Source organism: Mycetomoellerius zeteki, unplaced genomic scaffold (assembly GCF_001594055.1).
Source record: "Mycetomoellerius zeteki isolate Tzet28-1 unplaced genomic scaffold, Tzet1.0 scaffold20, whole genome shotgun sequence".
Lineage (NCBI taxonomy): Eukaryota > Metazoa > Arthropoda > Insecta > Hymenoptera > Formicidae > Mycetomoellerius > Mycetomoellerius zeteki.
The window spans coordinates 30,312-50,981 of record NW_017256957.1 but is presented as its reverse complement, the minus strand read 5'-3'; the positions used below and the strand labels follow the sequence as shown (position 1 = coordinate 50,981).

Genomic DNA, 20,670 nt, shown 5'->3' with positions numbered 1-20,670 from the left:
ATAATGATATATATAAATATATAATAAGTTTTTTTAATAATATGTGCAATGTGATATAATATGTTTGAGGTACATTAAATCTGATTTTTTGTGGGTATTTTTGCTTTGATTGGCATCTGTCACGAGGTTAATTAATTTAAAACGCTATCCTATTATTTGGAGCTGCATTATCATTGAGCGTTGTTAAATATGCTCGGTTGAAAATACTCGCTCGAGCATGTCGAATTTCTTCCCCAATATACCAATTACATATCACTTAATTTATATGCAACACATGTAAGCGCGTAATGTATGATTACGATCCTGAATTTACTCACGTTGTTGTGCGAACAATCGCCAGCCTGTACATATATATCGTACCAAATATCTCTGGCCCTGTAATTGCATGTCCACAATCGCAGAATTGTTATTACTTCACATAAACGTCAAAGATGGTATTTATGTGCGCGTTACGTTTCGCTCCGTTTCTATCTCAAGTATTTCTAGCTACAATTATATTAAACGCATCAGATATAACATGATTATATAGATCGTCGCATAGTATTGCAAAAGTAAATATTTTGGGGGAACTTTTTCTTTTTTATGATAATTTTTTTTATTTTGCGCTTTTACGATTATTTTCTATATCTAGTTAAACATATTTCGGATTTACAGTCACGTATTAATTTTAGAAATTTAGATTTCTTCCCACGATGCGCATTATATACTGCAGTGTATTATTTAGACTTTAGACGATTATTTCACAACATAACCTCGGGTTATTTCTTTGCAATCAACCACTTTCTCGCTTAACACAGATTTTGCGACATTCTGTATAATCGCCTTATGTATAGCTACGTATAACTATACCTGTATATGTGTTATATATACTCTATATCAACCGCTTCTTTCCGGCTTGAAATCTTATCCCGTCACAGTGAGCAAGATTAATTACGTATTATTCGTTATCCCGTCAAGCCGTGTCGATTACAGTTGGCCGGATGATTAATCGATGTGGAAATCGAGCGTTTTCCTCTTTGTTAATAACTTGCAAAGATTTTCCGTCGCGTCTATTCAAGTTATGATTTTGCCGTTAATTCGCATTGATTAATTGATGCCCAACAGGTACGATGATCGGCTATAAACATTATGACAGCATTGCGTTACAATCTCGATCGATCATTATAAAAAATTCGCACGATTGTCAGGTCTGAATCATGGCGATGCGAAACTGGCAGTGTTAAAATTTTGAAAAACGTGAAATCTTTTTTTTATGGTTGACACTAATGACATTTTAGATAAACATGAACGGAATTGTGTCTACGGCTTTTATAAACGCGACGGTTTCCTAAAATCACGTTTTCCACTGTCTCTTTGTATCTGCAACACGTTTCCAGTTATTATTGTTACTTTTTATTGGAAGCATATAACTTCATAAACATTGGAAACTATTTTTAAAATGTAATGCATTTTAAAAATAATTGTCAACGTGCATCGTGATTACTTTTTCCAAACGTGATTATTTGATTGGAGCTAACTCAAATCGTGTTTGGATTCAGTAAACGGCAATTCACATGTATATACATCTAACAATTGTTTGTGTATTTTGTATCATAAACATACATTTGTGAAATGTTTTGTAGAAAATATTTCTTCTTATTGTAAAGTGAGAATTAATAATGTACAGATCGTCCCTCTTTATTTCCGGACTTCATCTTTTGTCTATCATTGATCGTTTCGTTGATAGCACAAGGTGTATTCAAAGTGTGCACCTTTCTTATTTTCAGAGCACTTTGTATAAATGTATGTATTAATATTTACATATGTGCATAATTATTAATTAATCTCTCTTACTGTTTTTCATAGGTAATCTTAAATTTCGTAATGAAATCTAGTCGCTTGAAGAAAATGTGTGAACGTGCGTGGTTTTATTCTCTCGTGCTGGAACACCCGGTTATCGCGATAGCAATTTGACGGGAAATAATTGCGCCGAAAATCACACATTGCCTGCAGGGGCTCATTAGTTTTCCGTTTTGCTAATCTCGCGCGGAAAACGTGCGATTCGCTTGAATACGAAATCGTCGCTCGCGCACCTTCGCGCATGCATTTGGGCTCGAATTCGAATTGTTTGACCCGTTTGAGGGGATGTGCCGCATCGACGTTTGTGAGTTAATTCGTTTTTGTCGGTGATGCGCGCGGTGTGCGCGTCACTTCGTCAATTTACAGGCTTTCCCGGGGTTATTGGATCAATCGAAACGCTATGAAGCCCATCGGTTTTTTATGGTCGATAGTACGGTATATGTTCCTTCGAAAATGGTTTAAATCAGATTTTATTACGTGCGTCGAAAGGTTGAGCAAGGAAAGAATCGTGAAATATTAAAATATTACTGCTTGCGCGCGCGTATACATATCGATGAGTTTAGGTATAATATATTCATTGTGATTTATTATTATGAATATAATATAGTAAAACTTATATATTTTAGGGGTTGGTAATAATGGAAATTCTTAATTATAAAACAGAAATTGCAATGAGAGAGAGAGAGAGAGAGAGAGAGAGAGAGAGAATACAGATAAAGATATATCTTGTGATAATATTCTCCATTCTTATTTAAATATAACAATGCATTATAGACAAGAGTGTTTTCCCTCTCAAATAAAAATAAATTTTCAATGATATACTTGCAATTGTTTGCTACTACATAATGAAAAATTGTTTGAATTAAAATCGGGCCTTGTTAAAATTTTTGTATATAATTTTTAACATAGCCGAGTGTTAATTTAACATAATGTGATTATATTATTTGAATATTTTGTTAAATTGATATTTAAAATTTTTATTGTTAAAATAACACAATTTATGAGTAAGCAAACAAATAATAAAAAAATAATCTATTTTTTTATTATTTGTTTGCTTACTCATAAATTGTGTTATTTTAAAACGTAAATTCTAAGATAAATGAATAAGATGTACGTGCTAATTTAACATATTATAAACGTTTATTTTACTGAAGAAATATGTTTTCACAATTTGCTTTTAAATTGTGTCACTGTCATACTTTTTGAGTTAATTTTTTACATATTTTTATGTTATTTTCTGCATATTTATATCTGTATTTTACCAGGAAGTAATAATTAGAATGAACAGCTCGGAGGTTTATATAATGTATGATACCGATAACTTATATTAGTTCAACATCCTAAAGAGTCTCTAATTGCTTTTTAACTAAATAAAAGTTATTTATACAAAAGGTTCACGGTGCGAAAATTTAAGAAGTATGTGATATTATGGGGAAAAACATGGCGCGGTAGATTTTTATTATTAAAGCTTCATTTCCACATCCATCCACACACACACATACATCGCTCGTGAGAGTAGATGGAGGTTTAGGGGAAAAGTCCGTAGAAAGCATTAGAGTAGGCGTACCTAGCGTGCAACAATGTAGTGTGTGCTTGTGGTTGTGGATTTCAGCAGGCGTACAGTCAGTACATCCCGGCTACAAGGGCCCAAGTATCCGAGGCCCAGGGTGGGCAGACGGGGGTCGCCATGGATGGCACTTACCTCGTCGAGGCCTCGTTTTGAAAAGTCCCCTCGCGCACTGTAAACGACATTAAATCCAAACCGGACCTAACAGAGAAAAAAAAATAGCGAATAAAAAAAAGTAATAAATGAAAATATGACACTACCGTGTCGCACAACGCATGAGCGATTACAGTCGAGAAATGCATTAGAGGATGCATGCATCGACCCAAAGTTAATATGTGTAACGCGCTAGAAATCCGGAGCTTTACGAACGAGAGCTGAAACACGCTCGTCTATCGACGTAAAGCAGACGCAATTTAGAATAACCGAAGTGAAGGTAAAAGATTTATGTATATAAATACATTTTTCTCTCCAATAGAGAGAAGGGAGAGAAAACGAGAAACAGAGAAAGCGGATATATACGTATGAGTAATCGGGCGAGAAATTGAAAAGAGAGAGAGAGAGAGAGAGAGAGAGAGAGAGCGAGAGCGAGAGCGAGAGAGAGAGAGAGAAGCACAGTATAAGAGATATATATATTATATATAGAGCGAAATTAATACGTATATCTTTATCAACTCGCCAATCGTTCGCGCGACCTAAGAAAATTACCGAAAAAATCCCACAAACAACACAAGCAAAGACACACACAGTCGCGCGAAATCCTCAAAGTCAATCAATCAAATTCTTCTATTTCATCATTTCCGTGCCATCATCGACCCCCTACGACGTCGACGACGACGACGATGACAACACGACGACGATCATGACGCTGCATTTGGATCTTTCGACAACGTTTGGCGCTGCCTCATCATCCTTCCATCTTCATCAACGTCTTTGGAACATGGTGGATGAAACCGCCATCGATGACAACGACGACGACGATGACGACGAAAACTTCGATTAAAAAAAAACATACGAATTTACGGCGATGAATAACGCGATCGATAATGGCGTTAATGTCTAATCGATCGATTGAAAATCATGTAGAGTTTGTCCTATCAACTTACCTCGAACGAGAGCAAGGACAGAGTGGTGCTCATATACGGCGACCGTATACAGGTGCGGAAAAAGGTAATGAAACCATATTGGCAGTACAATTGTAAAACTGATGATTATGATAATAACGATAGTGCTAATGATGATAAAGATGATGAGATATCATACACACACACACACACACATACACACGCACACACATATATGTGTATATATACATATATATGTGTATGTGTAGTAGAGTTTATGTGAGATGTATCAAGTGTCTGGATCGCGCGCTTCTCTGTCATGAAAAATATATCAGGATTCCCTCAGCAAACCCCATCCTTTGCTCGATAATGCTTTTAAGAGCGATCAATCTCTGGATTGGCTTCCTTGGTGTCCGCTTTCATCCTCGAAAAAAAAAACCTCTATTCGCTATGCTCATTTAGAGGCTCTTGCATCCCTTGGAGATTCATCGATAGGACTGTGCATATATTCTATTTACAATTAGCGTGCAATTTGCTTGTTGTTGGATGTATGGCTGTCTTGCTTTTAGGAAGACGGGGTTTTTAGATGGATGCATTGAGGGACATGCTTGCGAGCCGATAATTTTCCTGCGCTAATTGAAGCAACTTTTTATCATTTCCGTATTTACAGATATATAAATATGTTTAAACTTTTATTTTTTTTATATCTTTTAAATAACATATCGACAAATTGTATATTTAATTTATTATTATGCTATACATAGATACATTTTTATTTAATAAACTTGACTGATTTTATTCTTAATTCATAAATTACGTAAGTTACAAAAAGTTTATCTTAAATTTGCGTTCAAAAACATTTCCTACTTTAATATTAATTTACAGATATACTTAATAAAAATGTGATGGAAACGCAAATTAATTATTGTAATTTTCTTAGACGGCCCTCGAAATAGCTTGCTTAATTTTTTATATACTGGCGATTAATCTTTATCTTTTTTGTCTTCTTTTATTAAATCTTTATTATGCTCGCAAAACTAGAAAAGTTTGTTAGAGATGGCATTTATTCGAGGAAAATTCATCAGGAGCGAATTTATACATTCTGTTCCTTGCCAATGAGGAGCAGAAATTGTAAGAAATTCTTTTTTAGCTATTTGTGCAATTTGCTTTTTGTTTTTAATAATTATAGTTTTCTGTAAATAAATACAAATTAAAATATTAAAATTGTTAAGTTAAAATATAAGAAAGATTATTATATTAACTGTTCCAAAAGAAACACGAAACAAGTAGATTTATGAATAAACAACTTACATATTAAAACTTCAAATAGAGCAATATGAAGTTAGAAAATTTTAAATTAAATTTAAGAATACTTTCTTATGTAATTTAAAAATACTATAATCATATAATTATATTATAATTATTAAAAAGAAGTAGAATTTGCTAGAACAAATTATGTTTGAGTTATCAGAAAACACAATAGTACCTCGGCGGCAAGTTATACGCGACTGAGACCTAGCCATATATCTATACGTGAGCCGGCAAGTAAATATATACAAAAATATACACATGTATCTACAGTACTTTTTAAGATAACAATAAAGTTGATTTGTATCTGAAGATAATTAAGTAAATAAATTATACATATATTAAAATATTAATATATGTATAATTTATGTACATATCAATTATATATATATATTTTTATATACCTATTTATTTACTAAATAATATAAGGATGGCTCAAATATGAACGAGATCTTTTTGTATGAGTACAAATCAACGTTGATAGATATTTACACAAAAGTGAGTGCCTGCACACGTCCATAATTATGGCCTCGCGGCGGTTGTTGTAATGTAGTTGTTGTTGCAAAGTCCGAACGTTTTAAAGGTATAAGTCTCTTCTTCAAATATGCATGTAGTTTATTTAAAATTTTGATGGTTGTAATATTTTTATTTGCAAAGAACTTACAATCAACGCGTTGTACAACGGCACTCGATACTATTTATTTGAACATTTCAACAACTACTTAAAAAACAACTGCGAGGCTACTACTATGAGGATACTATGAGCAGACCCTGTCACACATGAAATGTATAACAGAGTATAAGCGTAACATATGACTGCTGGACCAATAAACATCCAGCATAATGTCGTCATATTGATTTACAAAAGATGCTCATTGGTTCAGCGGCCTTATGCTATGGTTATGCAGCTTATGTCATTTTATGTAATATCTTTAACATGTATCAATGCAAACACGCCCATTAACACGTTTATTTGTATTTACACAAAAAAGTTTATTCATATTTGAACCATCCTCATAATTAAATATATTTATATTATATATATATATATATGTGTGTATAACATTCGCCAAAATTCAAATATTGAGGAAATATAGAGGCATTTCTCTCGTAAAATATTCTCGCAAATCGAGATTTTTAATTCATACACAATATATATGGAAAAAAATGGATAAAATATATACATAAAAAATACATGAAAAAATACATGCACTCGTTGTAGTTATCATTCGTTTCTGATGGAATGGATATTTTAGCATCGGAATTTAGGGCGTTTCACTGTTCTTGTGAAGCGCGTCAAATTTCGCTAATCTGATCTTGGTACGAAAATTGACGACAGGCATTAACGCTATAATACGCCGACTTTGCACTTTTTTTCTTTACAACATAACGCCTCATCACTATGTTATCTCTGCGGTTTCGCGCCCTGCGACCTACAACACTCTTGTTGCTGTTCTCCTTTTGTTTAAACTTCGAGCACAAAACATGCAGGAATTGCTCGTGCGAGGAGAGTCATGAAGGAAAAATTACGCTGTTCTTTCCGAGATATTTCGGAATATTTTCCGCTATCCTTTCGTTGGTTTTCTCATTGTTTTTGTGAAATTTGTCTGCTTGGATTAGATTTTCCCGTTTACATTTTTCAACGAAAAACGAAGAAGTACATTGGCAGCGCAAAATATTGCTACATTCTTCCAAACTATTTTTCAAACACTTCTTTAAATTTTTTAAATTGTTACTTCTTGTTCTCGAAAGTATACATCAATTTTCTGAAACTAGGACAACCTTAACCATTTTGTGATTTCAAAATAACGAGACAGACATCTTCCGTAAGTCATTCTATCATTTATAGACACTTTTATAATAAGTTCTTTGATGTATGATCAATTGAAATCAATTTTACTTAATTAAAATTTTATTAGTATATTTTTTAAAATTATATAAAAAACCAAATTTTATTTTTTTCTATTTTTAAGTTTAAATTATAAAAATTATGTTTGACATTTTTATTTAAAAAAAATCAACTTTAAATTGATCGAAGAAAAAAAAGGAATTGCACATAAAATCTGAAACAATTTATTTACATAACGTTACCTGTTTTCTATATTTGTTTTTAAATTGCAAATTAATGTGAGTAGTCTCAGTTTCGAGTTTATTGATATTTTCTCAGACAGCTAAATTTGAACTTGGTTACGTCGCTCTCTCTTTATATTTTTTTAACTAAACAGAAATGTGACAGGTAAAAAATTCAGACAATGGAAGTTAAAGTATAAAGAGTCATAAAAAGAAACATATACAACAGTCATAGGATAGGCCGTTAGTTTCCTTCGTTTCTCTTTTCTTTTCTGCAATTTCATGACTTTCTTTCGAAGCGATTTAAAGACGTCGACGATTGAAATAGAAGTTTCTTGCGTCTCTTTTGAGATTTTACGGTCTGAAACATATCTTTTGCCGAGCGCTCGCTTTTTTTCTTTCTTATGTTTCTGCGACACACTTCACACGTGTTATACAAAAATTGTAGATTAATAAACTGGTAGCTAAATAATTGTGAATTATCTCAAGTAACTCGTAGCAAATAAAACGAGAATTAAATAGATCATCTAGCCCTTATTTGCAGTGACCAGAATGTTTCATGCAAACTGTAATTAGATGTTACGGAAATGACTATCAGAGGCAAAGGCTGCGCATTTATTTCAGCCGGATTTATTATCGCTTGCTCGCAGCCGTGGCATGTTAACCGAATCCTCGTAAATGTCTACTAAATTTCACATAAACCCACCAACGCGTCAATACGGCGAATAAATTTAACTGTAAAAACAGTCTTTATGGCTGTATATCGTCTAAATCGAATGCGTTTAAAGACGTAAAGTTTTGCTTAAACTTTCAAAGCTTATTGCGTACGCATCAACTTAATTAAATCATCAATTCGTATTTTATGTTTTTTCTGACAAAATGACAATTATTAAATTATAAATGTTATCTTTTATTTTAATTATGAATATATTATATATATGTATATGCATATTAAATATAAAATTAAATATAAAACTGTGTAAAGAGTAAAATATAAATTATTTTTATATACGCTTATTGTATATGTATATTATTGTGATGCTTAATCGAATATATAAAACAGTGAAATTAAGTGCTATTAATCTTAAAGGATTTAAAGTTTTATATGAATGTCTTAATACAGTTTTATATAAATGCCTTAGTATTTCTAATTCTCTTGCAAACATCTGATTTAAATACTTGCTTTTGTGCTTACTGTAGAAAAAGCATTGGCATCGCAGAAAGAGCATTAGCGCTATTAAGCAATACCCAGAAATAACGCGAATATTCCATTTAGTACGCTTACATTACGTTCATCGATTACGCTTTGTACATTTACATTTACATATAATAAATTGATTTCGGGCGGATTATATTGTATTGGTATTATCGCAGATTATGCTCATATCGGTATTTTAAATGTACATACAAAATATTTACAATATCAAGTTGCAATACAAATCACAATGCATATTTTTTATATATGCGTAAAGTTGTCAAAATTTTTTCAGAGATTAAATTTTGATTCCAAAATTGTTTCTATTTGCTTCTTTTTTATTGATTAATTTTTAATTAAGCTTATGCATTAAATCGGTTAAATAATAATATTAAATATAGTGAAGCTTTCGTCGGAGCCTTTGTAGGACACTCCATACGTGTCGCATATATTTATATTATAGTTGCATTTTCGAGCATTAAAATTCAAGCCAAACTTTGTTTCTATATTCTATATTCCTTGCGTTTCTCTGCTCTTTCGCGCACGAAGTTAGACGTGCATTTTCTCAGTAATTTTTATTATTTTTATTAATTTATTTGATCCTTTTCCACATATAAAATGCTTATGCGTTTTTATTGCTGTTTCATATAGAACGAATTTCAGTCGGTATTGCGTCGCATCCAAAGATACATAATGAGAGCACTTACATGCAAGCTGCTCTGCGTTTTGTTGCTTTAATAAATTCGTCGGGTATTATTAGAAGAATGTGCCTCGAATATCTGTGTGAACATTTATGTACCGTGAGAGAAATGAGAGATGCAAATAGCTTTGTTATAATTTTTTTTATTTCAATTCCTATACTCTTATTTTCTTTTCAAATGAAAATAACGATTTATTTTGAGTTTAATTTGATGGTTTTGACCCATAAGACTTTTCTATGATTTATCGTAGAAGACCATTCCAATCATAAAAGCAGAAAAAATTAAATAATTTGGAACAAAATTATTTAATTAAAAAATAAAATTATTCAATTAAGAAATGATTTGATATAATGTACTATTGCTATATATATTAAATAATTTACTAGTTAAATTATAGTTATAGTTAATTAATCTAGATGACATTGCTTTTAAACAATGACATTAATTATTAAAATAAAAATTCTGTGGCTTCAAGACTAAATCAAGTATAAGTAAAATGTCTATATGAGCTTCCACGGTTGTCAGTGCGTAAATAATGTATTTATAAGACGACAAGATATAATTTATAAACAATTGGAACGTACTTATCACTATGTGCAATTATATCTTATCGTCTTATAAATATACTGTTATGTATATATATATATGTATAATATAAATTTTTTGTATACGTGGTCCAAATTGGAAAAAATTGTTTATTTCTTTTGAATGCTATGTTATAATCAAGAGATTAAACTTTTTAAAATTAAAAAAGGTTTTGAAAATGACAAAAGATAATGCTGCTATGTTCTGCTCAATGAGAATATTATTACTTGCTTTAGCTATATTCCTCACTTCTTTGAAAAATTCAAGGTTTCTCTAGAATTGTTGTTTTAGGTTCAGATAGAGTGTTTCGCCTACTTCTCGGACACGCTATACTGCACAAGCGTCAATTCGATGTATTCATTCAATCTCGGGACATTTCGCGATTTAATGCACTTACGCGTGCGTGCATATAACTGCATTGCGACCGTAACGTGAAGTCTCGCAATGGTGAAATTTACAAGACTTGTAAAGTAAAGGTATTATTGTGAACATTTTTTAGTCGTGCAATTGTGAGGGGTTAATGTCGCACGTACTGCGACGTGTCGCGGAGGTCGACCCACGCGTTTTAAATTAAACTAACATAGAATTTACTGCATTGCAGTTTGCGCAAGTCTAAGTCTAATCGTCGAAAAGCAAGCAAAGCAATGCCGAATTTTTATAATGTAATGAATGAATGATTATTTTGAAATTTAGTACAGTATATTATAGTATATTATAGCATAGTATATACAATATTTTAGATTTTCTTGACAACCTTTATAATGGTTATCAGTGATCATAATAGTTTTCTTGCTCTATTACTATTTCATCATTGTTTATTTATTTGTATATATATATATATCAAACGTTTTTAACCACATGTAATACATTTTTAATTTTTTAACCTTGTTTAATTTTTGCGACATGCGTTCTATTCTTTTTGTTATATTATTTCTTAACGATTGTTGCAAATATCGCTGGTTATATATTTACATAAGCTTTTGCAATTAATTAATTAGCTATATATTTCGAATATATTTTACACATATTTTATCGTGTTATTAATAATCTATGTTTATCTATAATAGTGTCATCTTTTTTTTATTGCTGACCTTTTACAATGGTCTCTTTGTTATTTGACTACTGTTATCTAACACTTTGTTGATAACAGTTACATTGGACATTGGTATCTTTGCGGTAATAGGATGACTCTCTGGATTTATTTTGCGCATCTTTATGTTATATTTTATGTTTATGTATTTTAATTCGAGATTTAATGAAATAATAGTATTAATGTGTATTAGTTACAAGTTAAAAGTATTTGTTGGGGATTTTAATGACATTGATACAATTGATTTTGTATTAGTTGCATTGTGGAGGACCAAAAATGTTGATTAAAACTTCTGCAGTTTTGGATTTACGTAATTTTTAAATAATAAATTCACACACACCAACATTTGTGTGTGAGAATATAATATCTCATCGATATTTTATAACTCTTATTATTGATTTATTTTCAGAGCTTACTCATTTATTTTATTATTGATATTCAATATTGTTTGATATAAAAATTATATCGAAATTACAATGAAACGTCCAACGGTGTTTGTGAACTCTGAATTGTTGATAAGGGTGATTCATAAATGCATGTTAATATTTTAAGAGTAAATTTACATTAAAATAAATAAAAAAATGTCATATGAATGTATTGTATGTTCCATTCATACATCCATTTCTTAAATAATGTTATTAAACTTCGCGTAACTTCGTTTTCGTATCAAACATATTTTTAACAACAGTAAATAATGACAGCGGTTAACAAATCTCCAGGATGTGGACATAAGGGAGGGATATTTTAATATTTAAAGGTTATGTAAAAATATCCTTTGCATATCTATGCCGCATAAATCTTCACGTGGTAGTTGGCACGTGTACAGTGTTCTCAAACATTTTTAGCTCGCTTCTCTAAGAAAGTATGTATAAAATTGGCTTACAAATCTAAATAAGATATGACGATAGATATACGTTGCACGGTTCAAATTTCTATTTGAGTATTCTTTGGAACTATTAACAAAGATGTAATGTATGGATTATATTAAAAATGTAAGATCAAATATAGAGCGTCAATCGTGTCTACGTCATAGCTTAATTCGATGGGTACGTCACACAATTTCTATGTCTCTCTTACATATTATCTAATTTATCGCAAACTTAAAATAAAAGACAATAAGAAATAAATATTTATTTAAACATGTAGGATTAATTAACTAAGCGAGTCGCTCTTTTCATAAAAGAAATCTGCGATTGCAGTTTTAAAGATTGATCACCACTAGTTTAAACATCTCTACCACTATTTTAAAACTGCTTTGACATTTATCATATTTTTAAAAACTTATCTCCCTAGCAGAAATTTACTCTCATATTAGCTAGAAAACTTTAGAGACGTTATTGAAGTTTCTAAATATCTTACAACTTTTTTAATACATTTAAAATTACATGCAACACGATGTACGTAAAATTTAAAAAATATTTCAATTTCTTTATAAGAATTTCTGGAGACTTTATTTAATAGTCAAAATAAGACAAGAATGAATCGTGCGATAATTAATTATATTCCGCTTAACCTTCCTCTAGTCGATCGTTATCTCAATGCATTCATGCTAGCAATTATGAAATCGATTTGTAATTACCACTACACTGTCTTATTACTAATGGTATAATTAAACGTCTGAGATAAGACCGATCTGCTGTTATTAATCAAGAAAGACGTAGCACAGAAAGTGCTAGTGTTAAGCGTAACACATTAACTGTGATTACTGCGGTAAAGTTCTGCGTACGATTAATGCTCGAGAGGGTCATGCAGCCAGGACGAGTTATAAACTCGACTTAGAAATTACGTAAAGTATAATGATTGCTTGTAACTGTTACGCTGCGATTACGCAGGAGTTGTTCAATTTATGATCTGCGCTTGTGAGATGTATAACGCACTTCGCATGCGGCTGATAAAAACGATTTCGATTCTTCGCTCACGATTCTTCTATCTTGTAAGGCCGATCTTGCAGGTGTTTCAATTTCTGAAAAGATACGACAGTTTTGCTCTGATTATTCTTGTATAAGATAAGCTCAAAGAAAAATTACAGTAGTCTTATACTCCAGTTTATCAATATAGTTTTAATATACCTTATAAATTTAAATAAAATATGCAGGCATGATCATTATTCATTACTCATAAGTTATGACTGCATTTCAGAAACTTATCGCATGTTTTATTTATTTTTATTGAGACCAATATAAAAGCCTTTTTACCTCGCACGTATTTCTTGAATATGACATTTAAAATCAAATCAGAAACACTGAAATTGTTAAGGGCTAGTTTGCAGAAATGACGGTAACTCATTCTTAAAGCTTTTTAATACATTTTATGGTTGACTTTGTGACAGTCGTATTAGCCTATCAATCTATATACTATTAATCTATAAATGAAGAAGTCTACGTTATTTTCGAGAGAATAATTTAGCTTAAAGTACAGGAGCTTAAATTGCGCGTTTGAGTTAATTTAAACGATATATGTGTATATATTGTTATGTACCGAGTAAACGTACCATTTTGGTATCAGCGAAGTGTCTTAAGCGGGAATCACAGACTCTTGTATAAAGCATAAACACATAAGGCATAAGAAATTCAATCAATTACGAGTTCTTTATTTGATGGAAAGGAAGGAAACGAAGGACTTTGATTGGTTCATTTTCTTATGCATTACGTGTTATGTGTTATGCAAAAGTCTGTGCTCCCCGTCTTAATTTGATTCCGTGCACTGTTTGCTTCCTTCTACCTTCATGTTCTACGTTTAATGGAATGTATTATTCTTGTTATTGTTGTCTTGTTATTGTTGTTATTATCCTTCTTACTGTATTGTCGTAATTTGCTTCGCACCCTGGTTTCCTCTCGATTGTTTCCGCTCGTACATACATGTCGCATCGTATCGTCGCATGTTTCTCTCTATGCACGCATAATTCTTTTTTCGTCCCTTCCCCTTCGTCCTCGTCTCTCAATCTCTCTTCGCTCTTCTGTCTCTTTCATCGGGACGGAAGTCATTTGAAATTTTTCCCGATCATCTCCCTCGTGCTCGGAAGATTCACTTGCGTCTTGCTCTCATTTGAAGTCGATCATCAGTTTGTGACAGTTCATTTCAATCAGTAGAGGTAAATCGTCGAAGAACCTCGAAATCGCAATATAAATTCGTACGACCAACATTTCAATTTGGTTGTAACATTGATGATCATTTTTCTTTCCCGAGGAGAACGAGAGGAGCAAGAGGAAGAGAGAAGAGAGGGAGAGGGTAGACATAATGTAATTGCTTAGTCTGGGTCTAGAGATTAGAAGCTATAGACCAATTGAGTGAGAGGTGGAATAAAAGTGGCGAAAATGTAAGTGTGAATGAGAAAATTGAAAAAGAATGAGAATGAGAAAGAGAAAAAGAAACGGACGGAGACAGAAAGGAAAAAAGAGATATAGATGAGAGAGAGAGAGAGAGAGAGAGAGAGAGAGAGAGAGAGAGTGAGTGGAGTGTAAGAAGAATGAAAAATAAATGAAACGGGAGGATGATAGAAAGAGAAAATTCATACATATCCGAAATGCCACTTGTTCCAGGACCTAAAGAAGCGCGATTCCCACATCTGCGACATGCAGGCCCTACAGCCACTTCCGGCCCCCACCAACACCGCCAACACCGCGCCCGCCATGACTACTTCCGGTGGACAGCCACCGCTCCCGGTATCGGAGACCGTTTGAATCACGACGATCACGAGAACCGATCACGATCGTCCGTGTGCGATGCGCTAGCCACGCATTATCACACCACCACTCACCTATAAACTCACCGCCGTCCTTCTCCACACCTGTGCTCGATGAACCCGATGAACGAACCACGGCCGACCACGGTCGAAGCAACGGTGAGCCATCATCAATCACGAATCTTAAAAGGGCGCAGCGCGAACCACCGGAAGTAGTCGTGGATCATGTTAGTCCGTGATACGCGTGATCTTTCGATTGTTTTGTTTCGCACGTTTCGGAAGTCCCGTAAGTGATGTTGCAAAAAATCGCGCGTATGATCGTTTATTTATCCAGAAAAATTATGTATTATTTTTAGTATTTTTGTGTAGTGTTTATCGTAATGTTATTTTGTAGATTTAGTTAAAATCCACTCAATTATAAACTGTACAATAGAAGTGAATGGATTTCCAAATATTTTTGCACGCAGATATATATATTTATGATAGTAATAAAAAAATGGAAAAAATTTGATATTATTATTAAAATGGAAGTTTTAAAATTAATTGATTTAAAATTAATTTGATATTATTACTAAAATGAAAGATTTAAAATTAATTGAAAGTTCTTCGAATTTTTTAAATATTATTTTGGAAAATTCTGCTTTGAAGAGGTTCTTTGTAAGTTAACTTTATTTTCTGTGAAATAATGTTGCTTTTGTTTTGTTATACATGCATAAAATTTAGAAATCGAAATTGATCTGTTTCAAGTGTACTCTCGAGCTACGTTATTTACTACTTCACTCTCACTAAATTACATGCATTGCGATTGCAAGTATATCATTGAATTCACGCATCACTAGTTTTGCTTACAGAATCTATTCGTATTCACTTCCGGCGATTCGCGCTACTACCCTCGAATATCAATCGGTTTCAATAAATTAAGGTACCTTACTTGATGATTGAGAAATGATAATTAAAATTGAATAAAACCACTTTAATTTTGTGATTGGAATTCACTTGCTTATTTGAAGCTTATTTGAACTTTATTTTGCTGGGTGAAAATTTTCTTAGTCATTCTTTGTTACTACTTTAATATCATGTGGCATTTTCAATTATTAAAACGTAGAGATTATTCCATATTTTTAAACAAATATAAAAGGAAATACATTTTCTGTAGTCTATAACGATGGAGTGTAAAACTTTTCGAGTACCTACTTATAAAGAACATTTATTTTAACTTCTCGCGTTTATAATTAGCCTCTTGTTCTTTTTCTTTCTTAAGATATAGCGAGAAGATCGTGTTGAAAAGTAAACCAATCGAATCGTTCGGAGGCAAATTGACGATTAAGGTTAGTCGGGAGGAAAAGTGATTTATGATTGGTCAGCGGGCGTAAGACAATTTTCCGAGATTACGTTCGCTTCGTTTACCACCTTGAAATACGGCACGAAGCCGAGAACGTCCGTTTGCGGCCTAGGACCACCGGATGAGTCTTGAGTGCAGGCAATTTTTTCGGATTTGCGTCGGCTTTCTCTGACGTACGCGGCCTAGTTTCGTCGCTGAATCGAGCTACGACAAGGCAATCTTTTTCGTTGAATCGCGCACGAATTCCCAGCGATATACAGCCTACAAACGAACTGGATAATTGAAAAAATTCACGTGTTCACGTGTTCAGAATTTGGAAAAATGTTGAAATTTAAATATTCTTTTAGATTTTGTATGGATTCTTCTCACGAAGAGTATTACCTTTACTCTAAGAAATAAATATATTCCTTGTTTCTTTGTATTTTATAAATGACTTTTCCATACCACAAAATATGCTGCATTACCACTATTTTAATTAGTAATATAAATAATAGTATCATTTGTTAATTTCTCAATCATCATACATAAATCTCTTTTATGAAACGAATGATTTGATTTTAATTTATCAAGCGCGACAATTGTTTTATATAATATATATTTTGTAATATACACCAAGCGTCACGTAATTTTTTGTTAATTTTCGATATTGTTTCGAATTCGCACGATCGCGCGGCTATGAATTGTTCGCGCCTTTCAATTCCAGTAAAAACGAGTTGTTTGCATCGATGCCATGCGACGATGGAGATCGTCATCAGGTTCAACGGCACTCTGAACCGCGATTTCACAAGCGGATTGATTCGCTTCCCCGGAGAGGACGAAACGATCGTTCGTTATTCAGCGGGATCTATACAGAGGATCTGGGAGGATCTATGCCATCGCGATGCGAATCGATTGTTATCGAAGTGCGAGGACCGACGCGCGGTTCCTCCTATGCGATCGTAGTCCTGTTAGAATTCGCAAATTTCCGTTTGACGGAAAAATGTCTCGTATTAGTAACGTTTATTTGCATGTCCTCGTTGCAATCGCAATACCTGGTTACGTGCCAGATGGATTTCTGCAGGAAGAGGAAAGCGATCGAGCACTTCCTGATGAAATCCATTTACGGCATATGACAGTTAATTAAATTAATTGATTAAATTGTGCCAGCGACGAGTTCGCAAAATGGATAACCCAGGTGTGGCTGAGCGATTGCGATTAGGGTTGCGCAATTATACGGGATTTGTCCGTGCGAGATTGAGTCCTTGGGGGTTTTGCAACATGTTACTTCGCGTCAGGCCGTCCCTTATATAAATAATGTTCTTTCAGTGATTCTTAAAGGAAAAGAAGAGATATATTGTTTATTGCGATTGTTCGAATAGCTCGCAAGATTTATTAATTACGTCAGAATTAGAAATTCACTTGCGCTATACGGCAACATTACTCGACGTAAATTTCATGATTTTTAATACTTACTATATTAATTGTGGAATAGAGAGTTATAAATTCATACGAATAATCGCAGTTAAACTGTAGCTTATATTTACTTCTAAGTTAGTTTCTTCCTGTCATTGGAACTATCTCTATATCGTACGATTTTGATTCACAATCTGGTAATATTTAACGGTATGTAGGAACGAAATACAAACTTAAGCATGTCCGTTTAAGAATTATACTATCCAGAATTGTGTTAAGAAAATATAACTTTCGATTTTAATATCAGGAGTACTACGGAATTTTCGCTAGGCGCTCTCAGAAGAATGGAACTCTCAAGTGCCTACTTAGTTTCAGCAAATTATATGAAATCGATAATTTTTAACATGTATTATATGAATTATTATACGCGAAACTATATATGTGTATAATATATGTACCAATTGTTAATGTGAAGTTAAATGAAACCGATAATTTTTAATATGTTATTACAGACATTTCTATAATCAATCTTCTACAATTTCAAATGCTCTCGAATAAAATTCTATTCAATCAAACGTTTATTGCATACATTAAACATTATCTCTTTATTTACTTCTGAATGAGACCATTTATATTTTTAAGTGTCTTTATATATAAAGATAAGTCTTCACATCAAATATTATTATTTATATATATATATTGTTGAATTATTCTTTAAAGAAAAGCAACTAATTTTCAATTATTTAAAAACCATATTTAATATTTTTATATTATACTATACGTATATATATATATATATAACTCACAAGTATACTGTTAAAAGTTTTTATAAAGAAACTTTTTCAGTATACATTTAAAATTACATTGTTAAAAATTTCTACAAAATCTTTTTGTAAGAATTTTCAACAATGTACTGTTATTTATTTGACATGTCAATAGAGTCGATGACAAAACTGAAGACAATATGAAATCAGGAAAAAAGAAGACAAAACATATAAAGATTATAAAAAATGCAAATATATAAAATACGAGAGACATTGATTAATATAAAATTGATGAGACCGTCTTGATTTATTAGAACTGTTACTTTCAAATAATAATCAGTATAAAAGCAAATGATTAAAACAAGTATCAAAGAAGAAAAGTTGGCGCGAGGAATTTTAACACTATTTGACAGATATGATTAATTTGATTTATTTCGTTTTTCATTATGAGCGTATAAATAAAGTTTAATTATACAAAATAAATTAATTTAATTATACAAATATAAATAAATTAATAAATTATTATATAAATTATAAGTAAATTAATTTAATTATATAAGTATAATAAAAAAACAATACAACAGAGAAAAACATCTTTCGTAACTTTTTAAATCATTTTATTTTTAAAAACTGTACTCATTTGTGTGTAAATTTTTATTTTTTTTCTCTCCTGAAAGTTACTAAATAGTTAACTTTTTCGTTTTTTATTTAGATTCTTAAGAAATTAAGTGTGTTACATATATTTTGTTTTTTTTTATTTAAAAATATTTTGGAAATGATTAGATTGATATGAATACCAATTTATTAGAATTTTTGTAACACGTTTTTGTTTTGCATCGCGATTAACATGAAGCAAACATTATTTTCAAGGCGGTTTGACGCGATGTGATCAGGATGTGATTATGCGAAAGAATGTAAAAATGGAATAAGGACCTACGTACCTTTGTACTTTATCTTAAGATGATGCCCTCGTTCTTTCAAAGCTTCGTGGCCGACTTTAGTCGATCGCGAGGACTCTTAGGCGGTAATTAAATCGAGATATCGTTCGATCGTTTATTACAACGTTATCGTTACCGTTGCTCGGCTGTAGCAATCGATCGTCCACTTCTTTTATTGTTCACGAAAGAAATTTTCCTTGAGTGCTAGGAAAATTTTATCAGAAATAAGAAGAACTTCTTATTTATTATGTTTTGGTTTTCTTTGAGATTGTGACTCTTAAGAGCAGTCTATAATACTTTATATCATAATGCCAATATTGGAGTATATATTCGACATATTATAACTAACTTTGTGGAAGGAAAGCTACGATAATTTTAATGTGTATATACATCATCAGAAATTTTCATATATTTTTACATTTACTATATTGATTTACCTTATTTATAAAATTATTTGCTTACAAAATATTTTGTAATTAATTTAAAGAACCTTTTAAAATATTTTAGCAAAGCGTAATACAATATTCATAATATCAGATATAATATCATGAATGAAATAGATATAGATGAGGTCATTGAAGCACTTTGCATTAAATAAAACGAAACGATCGAGTCACATAAAATTATAGCGATATATAATTATGTTACACTGAGGACGATTGACTGATGCAGTTAAATGTGTTGGAAGAAGTGAGGAAAGTATAAAATGCGGATTATCGTGTGCGAGCAACGGAATTTGTTAAACGATAACGTAACGTAATGTAAATATTCGTGAAATTTAGTAAGAGGGAGGGAGATGAATGCACACAGCCTGTTGTCTGTAATAAAACTTTGTAATTAATGGCATGATTTAACGTCGAACAAAAGATTTTAACGGGAAGATAATATAAATATGTATAGAAAGATTATATTATACATATAACAAACACAAGAGTATGAAAAAGGAGAAATATATACATATAATGTACATACACATACATGATACGTGCATATGAAGAGTGCACCCAATTGCGACACACACTCATACAAGAAAAATAGACATCCATCTGCAGCATTCTCGCGTCGCAATAAAATAAATTCTAAATTGTTCCGTATTAGAATGCGTGCCTGAGTGCATGAAAAGCCAAGCAAAAAAT

At 31.9% G+C, this 20,670-nt stretch overlaps 1 protein-coding gene across 6 annotated transcripts in view; it reads left to right on the top strand.

The window, feature by feature from the left end:
- Shal (potassium voltage-gated channel protein Shal) overlaps window positions 1-20,670 on the top strand; it is a 115,842-nt gene that overhangs the window by 83,706 nt on the left and 11,466 nt on the right. For 2 of the 6 annotated variants that reach the window (XM_018447375.1, XM_018447383.1), the window contains 2 exons: window positions 14,956-15,257; window positions 17,144-17,777. In XM_018447375.1, coding sequence (XP_018302877.1) covers window positions 14,956-15,096 — 141 coding nt within the window. In that variant the 3' untranslated portion in view covers window positions 15,097-15,257; window positions 17,144-17,777. Of the gene's footprint in view, window positions 1-3,451; window positions 3,990-14,955; window positions 15,428-17,143; window positions 17,778-20,670 lie in introns of those variants that run through there. The other 4 variants (XM_018447378.1, XM_018447377.1, XM_018447380.1 and 1 more) reach the window with 4 other exon arrangements.